At 31.1% G+C, this 22,339-nt stretch overlaps 1 protein-coding gene across 3 annotated transcripts; it reads right to left on the bottom strand.

Annotated features, from left to right (window-relative positions):
• Positions 1–3,840: 3,840 nt before the first annotated feature.
• On the bottom strand, positions 3,841–5,071 carry LOC129918730 (uncharacterized). Of its 3 annotated transcripts, none has more exons than XM_055999430.1 (4): positions 4,937–5,071; positions 4,595–4,884; positions 4,354–4,544; positions 3,841–4,299 (listed from the first exon to the last, which is right to left on the bottom strand). In XM_055999430.1, exons 2-4 carry the CDS (start codon positions 4,739–4,741, stop codon positions 3,894–3,896), a joined length of 744 nt encoding a protein of 247 aa, XP_055855405.1. In that variant the 5' UTR covers positions 4,742–4,884; positions 4,937–5,071; the 3' UTR covers positions 3,841–3,893. The 3 variants fall into 3 exon arrangements, with proteins under 3 accessions (XP_055855405.1, XP_055855406.1, XP_055855404.1); XM_055999431.1 differs by having other exon boundaries at positions 4,595–4,862; positions 4,937–5,070; XM_055999429.1 differs by having other exon boundaries at positions 4,595–5,070.
• Between the last annotated feature and the right edge of the window lie 17,268 nt (positions 5,072–22,339).

Below are 22,339 nucleotides of genomic sequence, written 5' to 3'. Positions count from 1 at the left end.
AGAATTAGGCTTAGAACTCTAGACTCATCGCCTACTATACAATGTCGAGAAAGGCTCGATTAGTATTCGAAGTTTTATCTACGTCACAAGTTCTGATGTTAGTTCAGGCTGCCAAAGAAAAGTTAGAAGGGCTTCTTCGGGCTTCTTCATTAAAGAAGTCATACTGCAGCAGTACTGCAAAATAGGACTGATAATATTAGCTACATTGTTAATTTAGGACTCATTTTTCGAAATGAGCACAAATAGTTTTCAAAAGTCTGGCACATTTTTAAGAGACAGTACTTGGCTGGTTAAATGGTTGTATTTTGCTGTACTGCTGCAGAGTACTACTTTTATGAAATCGACAAGGCGACTTGACTATCGGCATTGATTATATAGCCCGTGTTTTAGAATTTAGTATTCAATTTCAAAGATTCATTTATTTCAGGCTGTCATTACATTTACCAGTCAGTTCGACTGGTAACTTTAAAAAATTTAAAATTGAACAAAAAATTTAACACATTTGAACAAGAAGAAAATAGATTCTTATGCCTTATTAAATATTTCTTTATTAAATAAATGTTATCTTCTTCAAAGAAGATTAGATAAAATCGAAACAAGACCTATAGCCAGCTTAGAAGATAACATTTAAGAAGAAAATATAAAATTAGATTTTTCAATATTTACCTTATTCAGGTGAATATTGAAGTTATTTCAAAGTTTTCGCGCAAGAAAAGTACTTAAAAACGTTTAAGTCATTGTAGAGTTGACAAAACTTATTCTTGAGCAACTTGTTGGTATTTCTTTTACTGTTTTTACTTTCGGCTGACATTAAACACAAACGTTTTACTTAAGTAATTATTATATTAATAACCACCATTATTTCAGTAGCTTGCAGTTTGTCGCCTTAGAGACAAAAGAATTTTTTTTTATTAAATAAAAAGTAACACAAAAATTTTAGAATCAGAAAAAGAATTAAAATTTGAGCCAAAATACTTTTTGATGCCTATTTAGGGCAGTGAATTTTGAAAAAAAAAAATATGGACATTTTTATCAATATATGTACCTATGTATTTTCATATATTTAAGTTGACATAGAATAATTATAATTTAATCTATTATAAAATAACATTTGCATCGATTTTTTGAATGATATTTCTATATTTATGACAGTTTAAACACAAAGTGATCAAAACCAAACAACTGCGTTACTTTACCGCAAATTTCAGTTTTATTTGTAAAATCATATTATTAAGCTCTCTGATATTCCTATTTGAAACTATAGGAACAACGTAAGTCTCCTATGAAGTTAAATCACAGAAAATTTTAATTTAATATTCTTAATAGTTTATTTCAATGTGTTACCAAAAATCAGCTTTAAGACTTTAAATTTTCTAAAAACATCACTGCGTTACCAAGATAAACCACAATGTTCAATCCAAATTTGGGTTTCAAACTTGTAAATGTTAATGTTAATTTTATAACTCAATATAGTTTTTCAACTAATTTGTACTTTTACTTCAAGAAAAATGAAATTTAACCAAAGGAACAACTCTTTAGGCACTAAATAGTATTTTGGCCCATTTGCGGATAGTTTGCTTAGTTAAGTCTTAAAAACTTTTTTCTTAAAAATTATATTACATTGTACGGTTCAGTTGAATAATTTGCGTTTAAATTTTCATAATTAAAGCTTAGCACTATTTTATAAGATTTATTATCTTAATGTGGTGAAAGCAGTCTTTAAATAAATAAAAACTAAATATTAAATTAAACAAGTCTGCATTCTATTTATATTTAAATGAAAAAGTTTAAATACGGTCATTATTTTGAATTAAAAGTGGTATAATGAAAAACAGGTAGGGGTAATTCCATGAAAAAGTGGACACGAATTTTGAACAAATTATGCAGTTTTTTTTACTTTTTGTAATAGCAAATTATTATTTACAAACGGTAACTCTTTATGCAAGTTGCAAGAAAAGATTATTTGTTGTATTCCCTTATGGATAGAAATTAAATTCAGGGAGTATAAATAATCTTTAAGCATTTTTAAAGCATAAGCTGCCAACTACAGAAGAATTTCACATGGAGATGACGGAAAAACAAGCCCACATAAAATTAGATGAATCTAATAGTGACGATGACAATATCCCCTCGTGATTGCTAAAATAAATTAACATTTAAGCAAACTTCGTTACACAATATTCGATTTAAAAAAAACTTGATTGAAAATGCATCTTTTCTTTACTTTTGGAACCACAAATCGCAGGTAACATGAGTTACCAAAATAATGTAGCGTGAGTTACCTAAATATTTTAAAATTTTTCCTCGAAATATTAAACAAATGTTTGGTTTTCTCACTAATATTAAAAGCTTGTAATTTTTTATGTATGGAATCTTCATTAAAAACAAATCAAGATTCTTAATTTCGCAGAAAAAGTTCATACTGTCGGACTCTTAAAAATCGTGTCCGATTTTTGTAACGTGAGTTACCATCATACTTTTATTTGTCCCAAGCAAATGCTAAAAATTAAGAAAAATTTTGTTGTTAATTATGAAAGTAATAGTTATGCTCCATTCATGGATAGTAATTTCGTATCAATTTATATTAAAATTAACAAAAAAAAATTATTTATGTATTGGAAATTTTTGTGAATGTAACGTGAGTTGCCATGGAATTGCCCGTAGGCATTCTGTCTTACCTTTGATAAACAAACCACATAGTTTTAATAAAGTATGTAATTGTTTTTGAAAATACCAATTTGTTTTTATTTTTCTTATTTTATGAGAATTGGTCAAAAAATAATTGTGTTAAAACAAAACACACTGATTGAATGACGAGGGTTATACAATTTTCTTACAAGAAAAAAAAATTCAATGCAGATTTCTGATTCACATAACACCCAATTCAATTCAATTCTCACTCAGTTTATCAAATAATTATAAACATTGAATATCTCTAGGATATATCGCCCCTGTCTCATAGCAAAAAGGTTGTTTTATGGATATGAGTTTTCATGTTAATTTGGTATATTTGAAAAAAGATCTTGGCACTACCCATTTTGATGGTATCATAACAATTTAAGAAACCGCTCTGGTTTCCGATTTCAAATCTAGGAAATTTGTATTGAAAATTCAGCTGCGAAAACAGCTTTTGGAAACAGATTCCACCATTTAGATTTTGTTTTGGGTGGCCGTCTTTAAATACCCTCAAAAAGGGTTTTATACCGTTTAATCAGACTTAAACCCAGGAAAGAGCAGGACTCTTCAAATTTTGACAAACCACCATACAATACAAACGGTTAGAAAACGGTAAGAAAAATGGTCAACAAACCCAAACTCAAAACAATTAGCTAAGCAAAAAAAAAATATTCTTAAACAACAAAACAATGTTCCGCATACGCCCCAGTGATCGTTGAAGTTTTAACTTTGAAAATTCATCCTCATTGCTTTAAACAAAAAATTATTTGGACTAATCTGTAATTTTTATACATAAATGTATAAAATTACGAAGTCATCATTGTCATCAATCTCCCGTTGGGTATTCCATCTCAGACTCCTATTCGAGAACTTCTGCTCCTAAAATCAAAATATTAAACTTTTCGTCTATGTTGACCACTAAAAATATTTAACTTTTGATGAATAATAATAATGTTTGCGTCCAAAATAATGTTTGTCAGTAATTTTGTTAATTAAATTTTAATATTCAAATTCTAACATTGTAGCGCATGTGTTTTTTTTCTAGGGGAAAACAAGTTGATGAGGTTTGTAATGAGATGCTTTTTAGTTGATTAATGTAAATTCGCTATCGAAAACTTTTTTCATCAGCTAAAGGGATCACACCGAAAGTTGACAAATGCATGGTTTATAAAATTCATTTCTAAAACAGCAATTTTTTTAATTTAATTCTTATTTTTTCATAAACCAAAAGAAGACAAATAATTTTCTTTACGCAGCTTAAATATTAAATCCTTGGTTGGCATATGCTGTACTGCAGCTTTTGTACAATTGTGTTCATGGTAAAAATTACAATAACGCACTAAGGTATACATGTTTAATTCGTTTTTCTTTCGATATCTAACCACAACTTTTGTGTTGCACTTTTTTAAATCGTTCCATTCTTCTTCCATGCAAGGTCGACATAAATCTTGATTTGTTGCCTTCTTATGCCAATAATCTCCAATTGGTGTTTGTTCACATTTCGAACAGTAAGCCATATTGAAGGGAGCACAGGAAATTTTCACCAGTGGAACTGTTATTCGGTCATGACCAAATGATGTACAGACCTTGACCTGACGTTTGAAAGTATTATAAGTCCCTGGTCTGTAAAGGATGTAAAATTATGAGGAATTACTTCTTTTTTAATTATTTACATACGCTGGGGTTAAAAATCTGGGATGAGACTTAAGCTTTTCACCAATTCCGAATGGTCTTGCTGACGATTTCCAATTCTTCGGGTTCTCTATGTCATAGGTTCCAACTGGTGGTGCAATGTCTTCAGTTTTCTTGAAATCCTTGTCTCTTGGAGTTTTACTGGCTATCAGAGTATACCCTGTTTTGTTGGGAAACTTTTTTTTTTTAAATTAGAAAATTCTTAATAAAAAAGACTACAATCTACCTTCTTAATCCAATCAAAATTATGATAATATTCAAATGGCCCAGGATAGTCCAATGGCTTTGGATTTAATGATAACAAACGATTTCTTGCAATTCGAGAACCAAAACACAGTTTTCCGTTAGCATTTTTTTCCAGATTTTTCTTCATTATTTCATCTACCAAACTTAGCTCTAGGTCAACAATATTCTAACTGAACCATAGAAAATACCAAAATCTTATATCCAAATATTTTCTTCCAATTCCAATCAATCAATTCTATTTAAATATTCTATTTTGCGGATAGGATATATCTATGACACAAAATACAAAATCAATATTCAAATTTATTCAAGATTTATTTACTTTTGGTTCCTTGTTTTCCCATTATACACGCAGGTTATTTCAAAACCTACCTTCACGCAATGTGAATTAGGAAGGATTTTTTCAAAAGAAGGCATTTAAAATCAATTTCTATGGAAGATTTATTATAGTGCGGTATAAGAATTCTAGACTCCTAATTTTATTTTGGAAATTTATAACAAGTAAAGTACCAGGAAACTTGTGAATTAAGCGTTTTCAAGGGTAAAAGTACGTTATCAAAGGGAAAAGTCGAATCCAGTAAAGCAGCAAAGTAGGTAGTAGGTATATGGTTCTAAGAGAGAATCCATGTAGTAGAAACGTTATTTTGATTTTGTAAGTTCTCGTAAACGACTAGCGCGTTTTTAATGACATTTTTAAGAGTAAGTGAAGTTAAGGTCTTTACATTTAAATAGTTCAAAAACAGAGCTTTGAATAAAGTAGTTTGATTAAAACAAAAACCAGTTGGTTTTTGAAAAATATTAGTTCCCCGGAAATGTTCTAGAACAGAAAATTACATATACAACACTTGACTTAGGTTCAACATTGACGGTAAAAGTCTATAAAAAAGGCTAAAAACCATTTTTTGGAAAATCATTATTTCAGGTACACCCCATGCCAAAATAATGGAGTTGGGAAATTTGGGTTGTAGTCAAAATCCTGAAAATCGAAATCCCAAAAATTATATAAATATTGCAAAAAAAATAAAAGCGAATGTACTAGATTTCTTAGATCACTACCTACAATGGAAAGCGACAAATAGTGCTTGGTATTGTTCGGCAATGTTTTCGAACAAGGACAACACTGCGAAGAAAATCGGATCGTTTTAACCATCCAACTAAACATTTTGCGTCTATAACACATTAAAGATTTTATATAGTACAGGTAATATAATCAATCATATAGCACATGTTTTTAAGGTATTTTTTGATGCTGAATGTAATGACATAAAAATAAAGTCAATACGATTGCTCTAAGAAAAGTTATTGACGATTAAAATCAAGGGTGCTTGTTTTTTGACTTCAAAAGGTAAAATATAACCGAAACCGATGTGAAAAACATGCTACACTGACGAAATTCTGGATGAAGGTTTTAAATAACACAGGTACAAAGGATTCATAAAGTTCTTAAAAATATTTTTGGCGAAAGGGTGTTTTTTAGATGGGTTGAGTTGTGTATTAGAGAGGTGTCATAACAGGTGACTTACATTTTGTTAATTTTTTAAACTTGGTGAAAAAGTTATGTCTGTTATAAGAACTAGTATGAATTGCGTTAAATAGTTAACACCGTGTAAAATGTTTGACACTATTGAGGTGAATAAAAAATTTTCAGCTGTTAAAAATTTATTGGCCTCTGGGACCTGGTTAAATTTGAGTTAAATTTTTTTGCAGATGGTTTTGTTTAGATTTTTTTTTTTGTATTAAAAAGGAGCTTTATGGCAGAATAGAGGCAGAGAAAAGTATTAAACAATAAGCCAATACAGCTGAAATTTTTTTGTTCACCTCAATAATGTCAAAAATTTTACACGGTGTTAACTATTTAACGCAGTTCACACACGGCCTAAGTAGTCTATAAAAATATTTTAGGTTAAAGGGTGTTTTTTTTTTTGGAAATACCAAAAATCTGCTACAAGTCCGATATCAATCAATGGAATAAAAGCTACGTTTTCGAAATTTATATAAAATGTTGTCTATCCCATGGGAATAAAATTAGTCCCAACATTTTTTCATGTGAAAGGGTGTTTTGTTTAGGTGTACCTAGAAAAAATGTGGGTATATTGGAAAAAGTAAGTAATAATTGTGGTAATCTATTGAAATTCAGCGTTTATGTCAATTTTGAGATAAAAAACAAGAATCTAAAGTGTCTATAAAAATATCATGGTTAAAAGGGTGTTTTTTTTAGTAAAAACAAAAATGATGGCCATCCTAATGAAATTTGGTGGAAACGTTGAATTTGGTATAGAAAGCAAGAATAAAGAGTTTTCATAAAAAAAATTTAGGTGAAAGGGTGTTTTTTTTTCGAAGAGACAGTAAAATCTGTAATTGGTCCCAAAAAGCCAATAATTCCTGTAAAACTTCTAAGAACTTAAGTATAAACGTTCAATTTGTCATCAACACCAAAAGTAAAATGAATCATTGGCTTTTTGGGACCAATTACACATTTTACTGTTTCTTCGAAAAAAAAACACCTTTTCACCTAAATTTGTTTTCTCTGTTTTTATTTTAATTTCCTAATTAGCTCAGGGAAATTAGTCAAAATATGGGCATGAAATCGCATTTTTCGCGGGACAAAATTTTTTTCATGGAATGTGTTCGGGTGGTTGTCCTTATCATAAAAGTCAATTTGTTGGGAAAATTGGAGGTTGGGAACAGCCGCCATCTTGGAAAAGAGATTGGTATCGTTTTTATTGAATAGCTCCATTGTTATTCATTTTAACAGAAAATGACAAAGGTAGGACTTATTAACAATAAAATTATCTAAACAATGATATACAAAAAAATTCCGTGAGTTGATTAAATAAAATTTTATAGTTGGTCAAAGTGCGGGTTTGTATCGCAAGGTTGGGACAAAATGACATTTTTTCCCAATGATGGTTACAATAACGATTGTGGGCTCATTTTATAGGTGATTATAAGTACTACAATTCATTCTTGAAGAATTATCCAAACAAATCAAAAGTTCGTCAGATATATGAAAAAATGTCATTTTGTCCCAACCTTGCGATACAAACCCGCACTTTGACCAACTATAAAATTTTATTTAATCAACTCACGGAATCATATATCATTTTTTAGATAATTTTATTGTTAATAAGTCTTAGCTTTGTCATTTTTTGTTAAAATGAATAACAATGGAGCTATTCAATAAAAACGATACCAATCTCTTTTCCAAGATGGCGGCTGTTCCCAATCTCCAATTTTCCCAACAAATTGACTTTTATGATAAGGATAACCACCCGAACACATTCCATGAAAGAAATTTTGTCCCGCGAAAAATGCGATTTAAATTACTAATTTCCCTGGGCTAAATGAAGATAGTAAATATTAATATAAGTATGTGTCTGTATCTGTACGTGATGAGAAAACGGTCTGTACGTGCTCGTTAAATGTACTTAAGGTCTTACGAGTACTTAGAAAGAATTTGAGGATAAAAGCGAGATATTCATACGAAACGAGTATTCAGAGAATTTTACTCATCCCTCAGTAAAAGTGAGGAATTATCGAGTTTTAAGAAACAAATTAAACAACCATATCCTAATCCTAAGTGCTTTGAAAAAATAACGTGTTGCGGATAGGTGTTTTACTAATTGTCATTATAAATTGCGTCAAAATTTGTTGGTTAAGCTAATAAAAGTCTTCATTTCTAAGACCTTGAATCATTTTCTAAAATAATTTTCTACCTAAAAACACAAAAGCTTAAAAGTGCAATTTTTCACAATGTTGTTAGACATGGCCCGCAAATGAATTGTTGCTATAAACTTTTACCTTACCAAAAAAACCTCTACCTATTTCATAAAATTTTGATGCAGACCTTTTGCCTTTATAATAACCGTTATTTCAAACAATGTATAGTTGTTAAAATAGATAGGTATACCTAACCTACCGCTCTTTTAACTTAAAATTGGTGTAATTCATTTCAAAAAAGAACAAAAGGATCTTAGTACCTTTACACCTCTCTCTGTTTGTGTCTTATATAATAGCCAACCTCTGCCAAATAAACATAAAACCAAAAAAGAAGAGAATACAAAAAAATAGGTTCAAAGGGTGGCCCAACCTGCCTCCACCCGCGCACCATCATGAAAGTAATTAAAGACAAGGAACAAACAACCTTACCACCTCATTTCATAATAATTAAAAAGGACAAAACTTCTCCGGCCAAAGTAGTAGTGTCGTTATAAAAGGGACACTTTCTCTCTGTACTTTGTTCCCTTCATTTTTTTTTTAAGTTGGGGTCCCCGGCCCCCATTAAAACACCCCATATCGCCATCATCAGTAAATCTAAATTATGATGCTTCTGCTTTTCTATATTAAACCACCCACGCCTAAGTCACACAATTAAAAAGTTGTTGTTTTTTTTTTGTGCTAGGTTTGGGGTGTGTCCAAAGTGTTTTTTTTGTTGATTTTTTTTTTACAAAATCGGTTCAGTTGATTGTTTTGTTTTTTTTGTTTTTGTTCGTTTCAGTTTCAGTTCCACTTCCAGTTCGATGAAGAAATTAACAGCGCTTCAGGTGATGTCTCGTTTACACCACGGACCAGTGGTTGGATAAAAGGATATACACGCTTTGTGTGTGCATCTGTAGTACCTATCTCTGTATGTTTTATACCAGAATCGGAACTGAAAATCCGTGTTCATGTCTGCTTCAACATCACCACAAGGACATAGCGCTAACGAACTTGAAAACACCGTAAATGGTTCATTAAAGCGATAAACGTACCAAACTCGCCCGATACATACATAGATACACCCCAAACCCCATATAGAAACCAACTAAACATCTCCCCTAAAGGATCTAGTTAGAGTAAAGGAAGATAGGTACCTCCACCTTTGCAACAACTTTTATAAACCTGAGGAGGATTTTATTTTGTATATGGGAAAAGTCTCACCTGGAATCGCACTCATAGCTACATAGCATTTAGAAGAGGGTGTAAGTGTATGGACAGCATTTTCCTTGACTTTAATTATGGCATATTGACTTAGTAAACAGGTTCCGTACAATTAGGGAAAAATTAAGCAAGGGTCATTCGTAGTCGTTATAACAGATAAAGGACTTGTTTTTCAGTTACGAAACGACTTACCTCTACATACAAACATACACTTTTACGTTGGATATTCGATTAGAAAGTTGATTGCAGAGTTTTTATTTTTTTAAGAGGAAGTTAACTCAAGCTTAGCTCGCATCTCGTTATTATTGCGGAAACGCCTGTAAGGTTTAATGCTTGTTTTTCAGTCTAAACAAAAGGGAAAGTCTCAAAATTGTTAGAGAAAAACTTGAAAGGGCAAGTTATGATTCTCTTTATAAAAGGAAAAAAGTTTTTATTAATGCGTACAAGTTTGACCAACCTTTACGATTTTGTATCATTGATCACATTTTCTAAAAGATAAACACCACACCAAAGATTTATATGGAACGATATAAGTTGGGTGAGCTGGGGTGCATTTGACAGCGGGCACATTTGACTCTGCGTTTTTCGGTATGGTCGTGCTTTTAATAAAAAAAAAAGTATTGTGAATCAATATTTTGATAGCACTGTAGGTACTTAAAGTTTAGTAAATGTAAGCCAGCTTTTTGAATAAATAGTATTAGTTATTGAAAAAAAAAGAATAACACTTATATGAAGCTCCTTCAGGGAACTTTTGACTTTTGCAATGGGGGTACAGCTTTACGTTGATTTTGGGGAATTATATATTAAATAAATTATTTAGAAATATATCGACATCGATTAATTTTGATTTAGATATAAATGGACGGATTTTTTGAAATAATTTATGTTTTTTTGTTCTTGTTTTTAAGAAAATGAATTTATTGATTTTTTTTTTCGTTACCTATAGGTACATAATGTATTGTTTAGTAAATTGTTTGAAACCAAAACATTTTTTTCTATTTAAAAACAGACGAGCTAGATCCGTTAATAGTTTTAAAAATATAAAGCACACGATGTGGGGTTTAATCCACAGTTGTGAAATGAACTCAAATGTGACCCGGTCCTGGGGCACTTTTCACAAAATGACTATTTTTAGAAAACATTCCTTTTTTAATGCTGATATCTTGTAAAGCAAAAACTTTACTGTAAGTAATAATCTTGAATAGTCAATAAATCAAATACATAACAAAACATTGGAATATGTACATTAACAGTTTTCGAAAATACAGACCTTTAAAAACGAAATGTCCAATGTACCACATTCTCCCCGATTTTTGGTATTTAAAGGTATTTTAGTTAATTTCCTTACAAAGTAACCAAATACAAAATTTTATTTATATTTTGTTTTTTTTTTTTTTTTTGTATTTGTTTATAATTCACATTATTGCAGATTGTACACTGGGGCGTATACGTGCTTTTTTGTATTTATTTATTGTTTTTTTTTTTTTTTTTACTGCATGGTTAAACGTTTATGAAAATCATATTGACCGCAACTGTTTTCAAAATGCTAATTTGTTGTTGTTTTACCGGAATGCATAGGCCTGTTAATTGTGAGCTCATATCTGTAAACAAAACTGTTTTTCGAGACTTTGATCAAAAGATATCGGATTCGGAGTAGGTATAAGGAAAAGAAAGACAAAAAATATTTGGTTGAAAATATCTCAGAAAATAGACCTCCAAGAAATTTTAAGTTTTCAGTTCTGAATAGAGATAAAAGAGACCTTTCTTTTGATGTCTCACTCGATGGATTTGGAGGAAATTTTTAAAAATGGATTTTTTTTTGACAGGGGTTAACCTTGATTTTTTCTAAAAAATCTCAAAAAAATTGATTTGCAATTTTTTTACCGGAACGCATAGGCGTGTTCACTGTTAGCTCATATCTGTCAAAAAAACTGTTTTTCGAGACTTTGATCAAAAGACATCTGCTTCGGATTATTAGGAAAAGAAAGATAAAACATTTTTGGTTTAAAATATCTCAGGAACTAGACCTCCAAGAAACTTTTAGTTTTCAGTTCTGAATGGAGCTTAAAGAGACGCCTCTGTAGAGTTAAGAAAAATTATATGAGACATTTATTGTCCTTTTAATAACCTTTTTCTGTGTGTTCAAAAAAATTAAGATAAAAACATTTAACCCTATTCAAGTCGTTCAACCAAACCAAAAATCATGATCTCTTCAAATAAAAAAATCATACAGGAAACGTTGTCCAAGCGGAAGTAAATAAAAATGAAAACAGTCATTTCTGTCGTTCTTATCAAAACATTATACAAAAAAAAAAATGTTTTTATTTCCTAATGACGGACAGGATATATGTACTAACTAAGGGTATTTTTTGTCATACTTTTTGTTTTGTTTCTTTTCAACATAGACAACACCGGGGGAGCTAAAAAAAACCCAATTGCTTATCCTCAAAAAAAAGAGAAAAGAACCATAACATCGAGTGTTCGTAGAATCCCTAATTTGTTTATCCGTTATTTGCTTGAAGTGCTACAATTTTTCCACTCAGGTAAATTGTATATGAGTACCTATGTATATTATGTTTTGTATATGTGTATATCCTTTAACAAGGTGATAGGGTGTTAAGTTGTTGACGTAACAATGTGCGGGATACTCGATTGATATTTCAACTCAAACTTTTACCAAAAAATTGCTGGTTCAGTTATTTTTTTTTTATATTCTTCTCCCTGTGTGTCTTGACACGACAACGCATAATTTGCGAGTATATTGTATACAGGTGTGTGTATATGTAATACGTCTATACTTTTTGTATAGAACTTTTGCCAGGACATTGTGGGTTTTTTTCCAAACGATTTTATCTGATCAATACGGGACAAGGCAATTCGATAAGAACACGTGTCGTGTGTATAGTACAGCGTTTAATTTACATACACACGCGTACCTATACTCAATTTATCCAGAAAATGAAAAAAATAAAAGGACGAAATATATTATTTTCCTCAGGGTGTGCTTTTAATGATTCCATAGAAGAACAGAACAAAAAAAAAAAAAAAATTGAAGCGCTTGGAGTTCTATATGGGAGCTTTGAAAAGGTACAAGCATACCTTAACAAAACCAAGTAAAGGTAGATATATACCAAAAAAAAGTCGTCAGGATTCTCATTAAAACCAATTCAATTTACTGTATGGAAATATTATTTCACTGGAACTAATTTATGTTCATGAGGGTGACTAGTTACTACTATGTTTTGGTTATCTTAATTTGAAAGCATTTTTACATTTTTTGTGACGAAATTCCAGAGATTACCAACCTACTTTGTAAGCAAGTACCTAGGTAAACAAAACTTTTAACATTGGAGTCAAAAAAGTGATGTAATCCAATTTTACATAGATTTATTTATTATGGAATTTTTTTTTTGGGAATTTTTCCTGTTTTACCTTTAGTTTCATATTTCACTCTTGAGTCATAATTCATAAATCTCTACATTTAAGGGGAAATGGCATTTTGGGTGGACTGGTAACAAATACGTCAACATACATGACGGAAGAATTTTAAGGTGAAAGTTGCTAAAAAAAAGTAAAAAACTCAAATTGACAAAAGATTTTTCATTGCTTGAAGCTTGATATTCAACCTTAAAGGCCGAACTATAATAGAGTTTCTAGAATCCTCCTTGAAAGGGGAGGAAGGGGCGAATGTGGATATTGACATTTTCAGTGCACCGGTATTACACTGTCATAAAAATGGTCGCAAAATTACTGCTCATATAAATCATATTAATATAAATCCTCCCAAAACATTTTTGTATTTGTCAATCACATTTGTATGCCACTTTTGAAATCCATTTTTTGTCTTATAAATATGACAATGTAATATTTACTGTATTAAATTGTCTTAAACTATCAACGTATAAATCATCAAACGTTGAAATGGCGCTGCGTACGGTTTGGTAAGACAATTATAATGCTGTTATCATTACGTCTTTTCGGGAACGCTTGTTTTTTTTTTTGAAATAAGATCGATATTATAATTTGTTTGACGACAATGTGAAAAAAATCGAGGCTCATACAATATAATCTCAAAATTAATTACTATTATTAGGGGAGAGTGGGGCACATTTGAACACTTTTTGCTTTCGCCACTGTTTGAACGAAATATGTTCGTTCTCTTGATCTGTAAAGTTTTACTAACATTAAACAGTAACATTGAACTTCGATTTCAAAGAACATTATTGGTTAGTTAAACAAATTATTTATATTGAATTTTGATGTTTTAAAAATATAGGCTCTTATGTTCAAAAGTGCCCCATGTATAGGGCAGTTTTGAACATGGAAGGGGCACTTTTGAACAGCAGTATTAGTTTCGTTGTAATGAATAAATAATACTTAAATTTTTATTAGTTTTTTAATAAGAATATACAAAAACTCCAAATTGATTATTATACCATATTCAATTAACCAACAAATAATAAAAACTCAGAAAAAATAACATTAAAATTTAAACTATAGTTATCAGTTTATCACATTTATAAGTTCAAAAGAAAAACAAAAACCAAGAAAAATTCATTTAAAATATATCTTAGAAAAATTGTATTCATACCATTTATGCTTCTCAGAGTAAAATAGATTTATTTTCATTATATATTTCTAGACATTAAATCCAAATGTTAACAAAGCGGATGTTCTTCATGTACCAGGAGCATAAATTGGTGTAGGTAGCTTGACTTTAATTTCTATAACGCTTAAGCTGTATATAATCGAGTTCTCATCGAGAACAGTCTAGCAGAACTTGAAGAATTCAGGCATTTTTTTAAATCTTCAATTATGTTGTACATATTCCCATTAATTTTTCCCACAAATGCAAGTTTCATTATTTTTTTTTATAAGAACATTACGATTTATTAAATAAAACACATTCAAGTGTCCTTAAAATGTCTGATACAAACTACTAGGGCGGTTTTGAACATGTTCAAAAGTGCCCCACCATACTTGTTCAAAACTGCCCCAACTGTGTCAACGACATAAAATGTTGAATAAATATTTAACATTAATATATTCATTCAAAAATTCACCGTCAATTAGTTTAAAATTCATTAACCATCAACAAAAATTGTATTGCGTTTTGAAATCACGTACCAATTTTTTTTAAACTCTTACAACTAAAAAACGGAAATAATGCAAAACCACTATAAAAATCACCTTCCACCTATAAATCTGAAAGTCAGCCGAGATAACGATGGAAAGTCATTGACATTTATGGATATCGTGTTGACGGGTTCAAATAATATCTCAATACTTCTAAAAAAGATTGATATACTATTTTATATGCAGTGTTCAAATGTGCCCCGTGTTCAAAACTGCCCCACTCTCCCCAATTATTTTTACTTTTTTGTTTTGCTTCTTTTGAATTTAAATTTAAACGAATTAAATGGGTTGGGGTCAAAATTCTACCGGGATCAAAATTCTTTTGTCAAAATTTTGCTTTCAAAATTCTGCTTTTTAAAATTCTATTTTCAATATTCTGATTTTCATAATTCTGTTTCACAAAATTCTGCAAAAAATTAAAAAATGGTTTGGAAAATGTTACAAAGCGCGCACTTTTTAACATTTTCCAGACCATTTTTTAATTTTTTTTTCAAAATTTTGTAAAATCATCATCTCGCAAAATTTGCTGCTTATTTCAGATTACTTATTTACAAGTCAATTTTTGTAATACCTATTAATTTTTTTTTTGATAAATCAATAAATTATTCGTAAAAAATATTATGAAAAGGTCTTTAATGATAAATATCTTAGAAAAATAATAATTGAAATTTTTTAGGAAAGTATCAAACCTAAATTACATTAATGAGGTGTGTTTTTCTTTAGTAAACGCATATGCTAAGAAAAACAAAAAAAAAACAGAATTAGCAGAATGTTTATGTTGAATCGGGCTTTTTTGGTCACTTCCTTCTATATGCAAATAAAAATCTTTATTTCATACTTTTTCACTAAGTTTTGTAGTCGAATTTTTTTCGTCAAAAAAATGCTGGCAGAATTATGAAAAGCAGCAGAATATAAAAAAAGCAGAATTTTGAAAACCAGAATTTTGAAGTCAGAATTTTGACCCGCTCCTCATTAAATTTTAGATAAAATATAAAACAATAATAACAATAAAAACTTCATTTCCGGACACTCTAGGTAATAGTAATTTTGTACATTTTTTAAATCTGAAATCTATTCAAATAATTCTTGAATAAAAATCCTTATTCAAAAAGTTCTAATTTTGTTTGTATGGGGCTTTGTGATAAGAAGAAGATATATGGACAAGAAGTACTTGTTTTGAATATGCGTGCCTTTTTGTCGCAATCGCTGCATCGGGCTAAATTTAAAAATTGCCAAAATTTCAATCGTCTAAGTGCATTTCCTTAAGGGGGGAAATCCCTCTGGACGACACCTTTTTCAATATTTTTTTATGAAAAACTGAAAGCACTTATTGAAATTTGGAAAAAGACAAGATATTACTGACATTATTAAGTATTAAAAAAATTTTTTTTGAAATGAAAAAATAACAAAATGGCGGCTCTGGAGCCTTTCAAAGTTGACGCCTCTAGTTCACGCCGTGCAATGCACAGGTCCAGGAAATCATCTTAAATCAAAAAGGAAATTTTTTTCCGTTAGATGATATTAGTACGCATTGCATGAACCTAAATTTATTTTTTTTAATGAAAAATAAAAATTAGAAATCAAAAAAACGAAAAAAAAACATGTTTTTTTTACAAAGAAGTAGTTAAAAAAAATATTTACTGTACAAATTTTATTCAACTTTTTCATGTTGTGGCCAATAAGTTAAGGAGTAATTTGCTTCAAATTTCAAGTCGATAGCTTCATTAGTTTTTGAGTTACATTGCACGGCGCGGAAAAAAACTAGTTTCGAAAAAAATGCGTTTAAAGTTTTCGTTTTCGTACTATGGTAGGTTCGGAGCGCATTGGTTTCGGGACTATCTAGGCACTTTTGAGGCTTCATTTAAGGCTAAGACCACTGAAAATAGTTTCTTCGGTTGATAAATAAATTTATTACGCAAAAAAAAAATAATGCAAACATAAAAAATTCCAGAGGGATTTCCCCCCTTAAAGATTTCCATATTGGCTTTAATCTAACCGAAAACTTTGGTAAGTTATTCATATTTGCGATTTGAAAGTACATTCGAATTGCATTCCATAGATCCCACTTTATTTTTCATTCTTGAGAGATTAAAGTTATACCAGTAAGTTGATTAATTTTGTGTTATGTTAAGTTTTTATTGCATGACTTATATGGCAAGGAGCTATTTCTTCAGACTTACTTTTTACGGTATTTGTACTTGATGAATCTAGGTTACCTTTGAATTATTAAGTTGTGCCACGTGACAGGAATGTTTACACTTCTCTGACAGAGTCACAATTTTTTGTGTACAAAATTCACAAATTATTGGAGAAAATTGGGGATGAAATGTCCTTATTTTCTCAAATCATCGTTCAATGTGAAAACCCTTTCAATTTCTCAAAGTAACTACATAAAATATGCAAACCCATATCCGATAGCTATGTTGATTATCTTTTTCATCTATCAATCTCTCCAATATAATCACTATGCTATAAGATTTTATATGTTCCCATCCCATCATTTGCAACAAATCACAGTTTTGTGATGTTCTTATCCACCAACACGTGTTATTATTTTAACCAACTCAAAAGTTTCATCCTAGAACATACATAGTTTCAGATAATATACCTAATTCCCAGCTGCTGATACAAAAATATCCCAAATGAACCAGAAAAAAATAGCAATATACCCAAGACATTGTTATATCAAGGAAAAGGATTAATTAGGAGCAATTTAAAATCCGTTCATGCCTTGATGCTCATCAAAAAATCAGGATAGCCACCTAGAAAAAAAAAAAAAACAGAAAACGAAAAGATGAATCTTCAACGCAGAATATCATCAATAGAAGAGCAGCTCCTCTCTGGACCAATCTGACCAATCAATCGGTCTCTCGAGAGTGGATTAGCCAAAGCCATCAACAAAACCACCCACATACTCATCCAAGTTATATCATATGCTGCATTGTACGAATCGAGGATTATATCCTCTGCATGCATCTATTTATAGCTTCTCTCGAGTCCGCAGTAGGGTTTTTTCCTTCAAGATGGAACAAATCCATTAAACACAAAAAAAAAAAAAAAAAATGAGGCGCCCTTTGGTGGCCCATAACAAAACCCGAGAACTCCATTTGTGAACGACATGACGAGATGGTTGGATACCGATCGGGTATGCATGTCACGTTTAATGGCACCAACAAAATGAGAGAAAAAAAAAAACAACTTCTGACATCCACCGCTCAGTCCAGCCAGACCATGGACCAGAATATAGTTTCCCGGATTTGGTAACATATACGATACCCTTCGAAGATATGGCAATGGGCGATACCAACCATTGATCTCTTCGTCTCGGATTTGAATTTCCTCTGGTTTTCAACATACACACATACAAACAGGAGAAGGAATACATATCATTGCAATCATTGAGAATTCTGATGATATCCTCTCGAATTCGTCCATTCGATTTGGGGGTCGGTATACAACATTCTCGTATAAACGGGCAGCGGGTTCTTCATGCGAAAACGGACTTCTTCGACGAAATATCGACATTCGACACACAAAGGTCGAATCCGCAAATGACACAATGGACCGAGTTGTGTTGTGTTGTGTGTATCCTCTTTGGCATACGTTTTAGGATGTTGTATATGCGATATGGGGATTGATATGGTGGAACCGGAACGACCAACCAACCGACCAACGCACAAGTCATTCAAGTGAATGAAATTCGCCTAGAATAATCAATGAGCGCGTAGATGCATGTAGTTGTAACAGGACCAGGACGAATATTTGATATGAGATACAGCATGGTTGTGTGTTATAAAGGAAAGACGATGAAAATTGAGAGGACCTACATTTATATGGAGGTCTATCTTCTTAGATTTCCGTACGATACTCTTGTGTCAAATTTAAATTTGACGAACGTGGTTATGTCAGTGGTCACGCAAAAACACTTGAGATATTCAATAACTTTTGTGTATAGAATCCATGAGTCCTAATGGTGACATATTTGCATTTATATCAATACACTAGGAGAGTTCATCATACATTGGACAAAAAAAAGATTAAGAGCTTATAAAATATCGAGGAGTGCTATAAACCAAAAATGACAATTTTTATGATGCAAATCTAATTAATTTTTCTGAAGGCACTAGGAAACTAATATCGTAAAATAAGTAATAAGCTTTTACTAAATAGAACGAACTTATAAACAAAAGTTGAGAATAAAATGTCTTCTTTTTAATCACATTCGCATTCCAGTTTTCCAGTTTCATATATCTTGTTTAGGTTGAAATACCACCAAATGTAACAAATGGTAAAACCAACTACGAAGGCTTTAAGGAAGATATCGAGGATAACATTAAATTAAAGGTAGGTATAACTTCAAACGCCTCTTGAACTTGAAGTAACCGTAGATAATTTTTCGTGCATGTTGTTCTAAAAGCCTCAGGGAACAGTAGGTACCCTTTAAGTCTTTTACCAAAGAGAAATGTAAAGCTATAAGGACGCTAAAGAGATAAAAGATGTAGGGGAAGTGGGGGGCAATAAAGCCTATGGGGGCAAGACCGTTTTTGTACTATGTTGTATGAAAAAAAAAATTAAAATTAGCAACACTTGCAAAATAAAATATGTGCCTTTTGGTATGATCCATCAAGTCTGTAAGTTTTAGCAAAGCTCAGTTGACACGCCAAAGAGTTGCGGTAAATTTTGTGATTTTTCATCAAATTGTTATCGTTCATGTGAAAAGTCAGTTGTATTTTTAACACTGAAAAAATTACAATTTTTAACTTTTCCTTTTTTATAATAGTAAAAAAAGAACCATAAAAATGAATTTAAAAAAAAAGTTATCCAGAGCATAAGATATGATATGACCGCCCATGGACGAAATGAAAACCTCTGGTAGCTTAAAAAAAGTGAGAAAAGAAGTTCGTCGTTATATCTTCCAAAAAGCTAAGCGATAATACTGTAAGTGATGATTCTGAGGAAGATTACTTTGAAGACTGTATTTGTACCGTATACCTGCAACTGTTTTCTAGTTTAGATTGGATTAAATGTGTACCAAGAGGTACCACAAAGCTTGTGCTGGAGTCAGAACTAATGAAAATATAGCATAATTATGTTATTACTGCAAATATACCTACTGCATTTAAAATAAAAGAAACGGTCTTTTTACCAACAAAATTTGATAGGGCGGTCTTACCCCCATGTGGCGACAAGACTGTTTTTTTTGTTAGAGGTTTTTTCAAAACTTATTATCTTTTTTTCATTATTTTTTATTTTTTTTTATAATAATGAGAGTTGCTACACTAAACAATTAACTAAGGCACAATTTATTCACACTCCATTTAATTTAAAGGCACCATTAAAATTAAGAAATCTGTCAAATCGCATGAAATTTTTTAGAATTTCCCGTTTTGAATGGCGACTTTAAATTTAATGGAGGTTGAATAGATTGGACCTTATAATGAATAAAGACTTTATTTGAATTAAAAGTTGTTTTTTTTATTGGACAATCAAACTCTAAAGGGGCGGTCTTGTCTCCACTTCCCCTACTTAAAGTAGAGCGAAAAGTGCACCAGAAATATTTCAGCAAACTCGTGCTATTAGGGCCAGTTGTTCAAATTTTAACCCGTGTTTCAGCAACTTTTGTTTTCTGAAATCGACGGAAAAGCAAAGGTTTAGCACTGGTTCAAGGTTCATACATGTTAAAAAAGTCAAAAACATGCTTAATTCAAAGTTGAACCATCAAAAACAGGCTTGAATCAAAATTGAACCATAGCTGCTACAGTGGCGTATCCAGAAAAAAATTTGGAGGGGGCTGGAAAATTTTTCAAAAATTTTGTATAGGGTACCTAAATGTAGGAACATTTCTTCTCTTTTTTTTATTCGTCTCCGTACTACTGTCGCTTCCTTTCACAAGCAAAGTAGTGTTTTTTCAAAGTTCTTGTATCTCAATCATTTTACACAAATAGCAAGGTGTTGAGTAATCTTAAAAAAAAAACACTTTATATCGTTTGAACTTTATCATGTGCTGAATTCAAAACTGTTTACGTATTTATTCCTATCACGTCTTGTTTTTGAGCTATAGGTACTCATTACTATTTTCCGCAATTCGACCGAAAGTGAATTGAAATCACTTTTCAATTTCACGTGAAATGGATCTTCGATCGATTCCGACTACTTCGTAAATGCTTCGAACTGTCAAAACTGAAGTATCATCCATTTTTATTTTGTTTCTAAAGTGAAATTACTGCTGCTTTGAGCATGGATGCAATTTTATTTACAATTTTAATGAAAAAAAGTAGAATTTAAAAAAAAAATAAGAAGACACATTTTTCGGGACATATCAAATATGTATGTAAGTGAAATGCAGAACATAGGCGATATTATTGCAATTTGTAAATACTCAAATAAAAATTAATTAGGTAAAGTATAAAGCGAATGAGGTGCAAACACAGAGGTAGTGAATAATTATGATATAAATAAATTAACAACAAATTTTGTCCAAAGATTGCAGATTCATTGAAAAAGGCACCAAATTCACTTACAGAAACAAAGTGAACTGATTTCGATCAGAAAATCCAAAATGAGTGAAAAAATGCAGAACATTTAATTTCACTATCGGCAAGTGAATGCGCAAAAAGTGAAATGCAGAACTTGAAAGCCAGAAAAGCTAATTTTCAGAAGCGCAAATTGGAATTTCCTTAAAGAAACCATTAGTTATGTTGACCACTAAGATTTTAAGATACCAAAAATTTCTATTATCTTTGAGAAAAATATTATTTTGAAAAAAAGTAAATATACTGAAGACGATAAAATACGGTGTTTAGAGTTTACATAAGAAGTTTTACAAAATTTAACGGTGATGTAATTCGACGCCAAAATACCGAAAAAAAAAGATTGAAGAATTCCGAATTGGAATAAAATCCTAAAAAAAAAGTATCCCAACCCTCAACGTCAGCTAAGGCCCTTACTCAAACAAACACAAACAGCCCTTTCAGAATTTGGAGGGGGCTCAAACATCTGAGCTGCCTCTAAATCTCTAAGATTTACGAACAAGTTTCAGTTAATCATGTACATTATGAAGAAATCAGCTAAATAATAACATTGTTCTCAATACGCCACTGAGCTGCTAGTCCGCCGAAATCGGAAAGTTGAATTCATGAGCCAAGGCTGCCACATTTGTTCAACTGGCCTTTACTGTATGTAGGTACCTATAATTATTCAGTTACTTAAGCTACCAATTTACGACCAATGTAAATGTTCAACGCGTTGATTCTCTGAAAAATGACGTCAAAATCTGTGCAGGCCCTGCGCTCAGGCCACATGAACTTAAATTCTGAATTTTTACAGAATTCAAGTTCAGGTGGCCTGTATTGAAGGCCAACTTGAACGAAAATACTGTCAAGGCGTTCAGACACACATTTGGGTTTTGGCGTTAACACAGCTTTGTCAGATTTTGTTGACTTATCTCATTAAGATCTAATTGAGTTGTCGAAGTTATGGGGGAATAGGGAATTTAGCTAGGTATAACCATTTAACTTTAAAGGACATTTTCCAGGCCATGACTTTGAAAATCGATTGAAATCGATTGAAAACAAATCTTAATTTATAGCTTCTCAACACGTCGAAAAGCATACTAACATGCATATCAATATTAATTTATTATTATCTTAGCTGACATCATCATCTAAAC

The sequence above is a fragment of the Episyrphus balteatus genome, chromosome 4 (assembly GCF_945859705.1).
Source record: "Episyrphus balteatus chromosome 4, idEpiBalt1.1, whole genome shotgun sequence".
NCBI lineage: Eukaryota > Metazoa > Arthropoda > Insecta > Diptera > Syrphidae > Episyrphus > Episyrphus balteatus.
The sequence above is the reverse complement of the archived record's forward strand: the minus strand, read 5'-3'. Positions and strand labels throughout refer to the sequence as shown.

Bases quoted from the DNA above. Each gene is read 5' to 3' on its own strand.
- LOC129918730 (XM_055999430.1), bottom strand. From the start codon at position 4,741: ATGAAGAAAAATCTGGAAAAAAATGCTAACGGAAAACTGTGTTTTGGT. The intron at 4,545-4,594 runs GTAGATTGTAGT...AAAAAAAAAAAG, and splicing joins ATTTTGATTGGATTAAGAAG to TTTCCCAACAAAACAGGGTA. The intron at 4,300-4,353 runs GTATGTAAATAA...CATCCTTTACAG, and splicing joins CCCAGATTTTTAACCCCAGC to ACCAGGGACTTATAATACTT.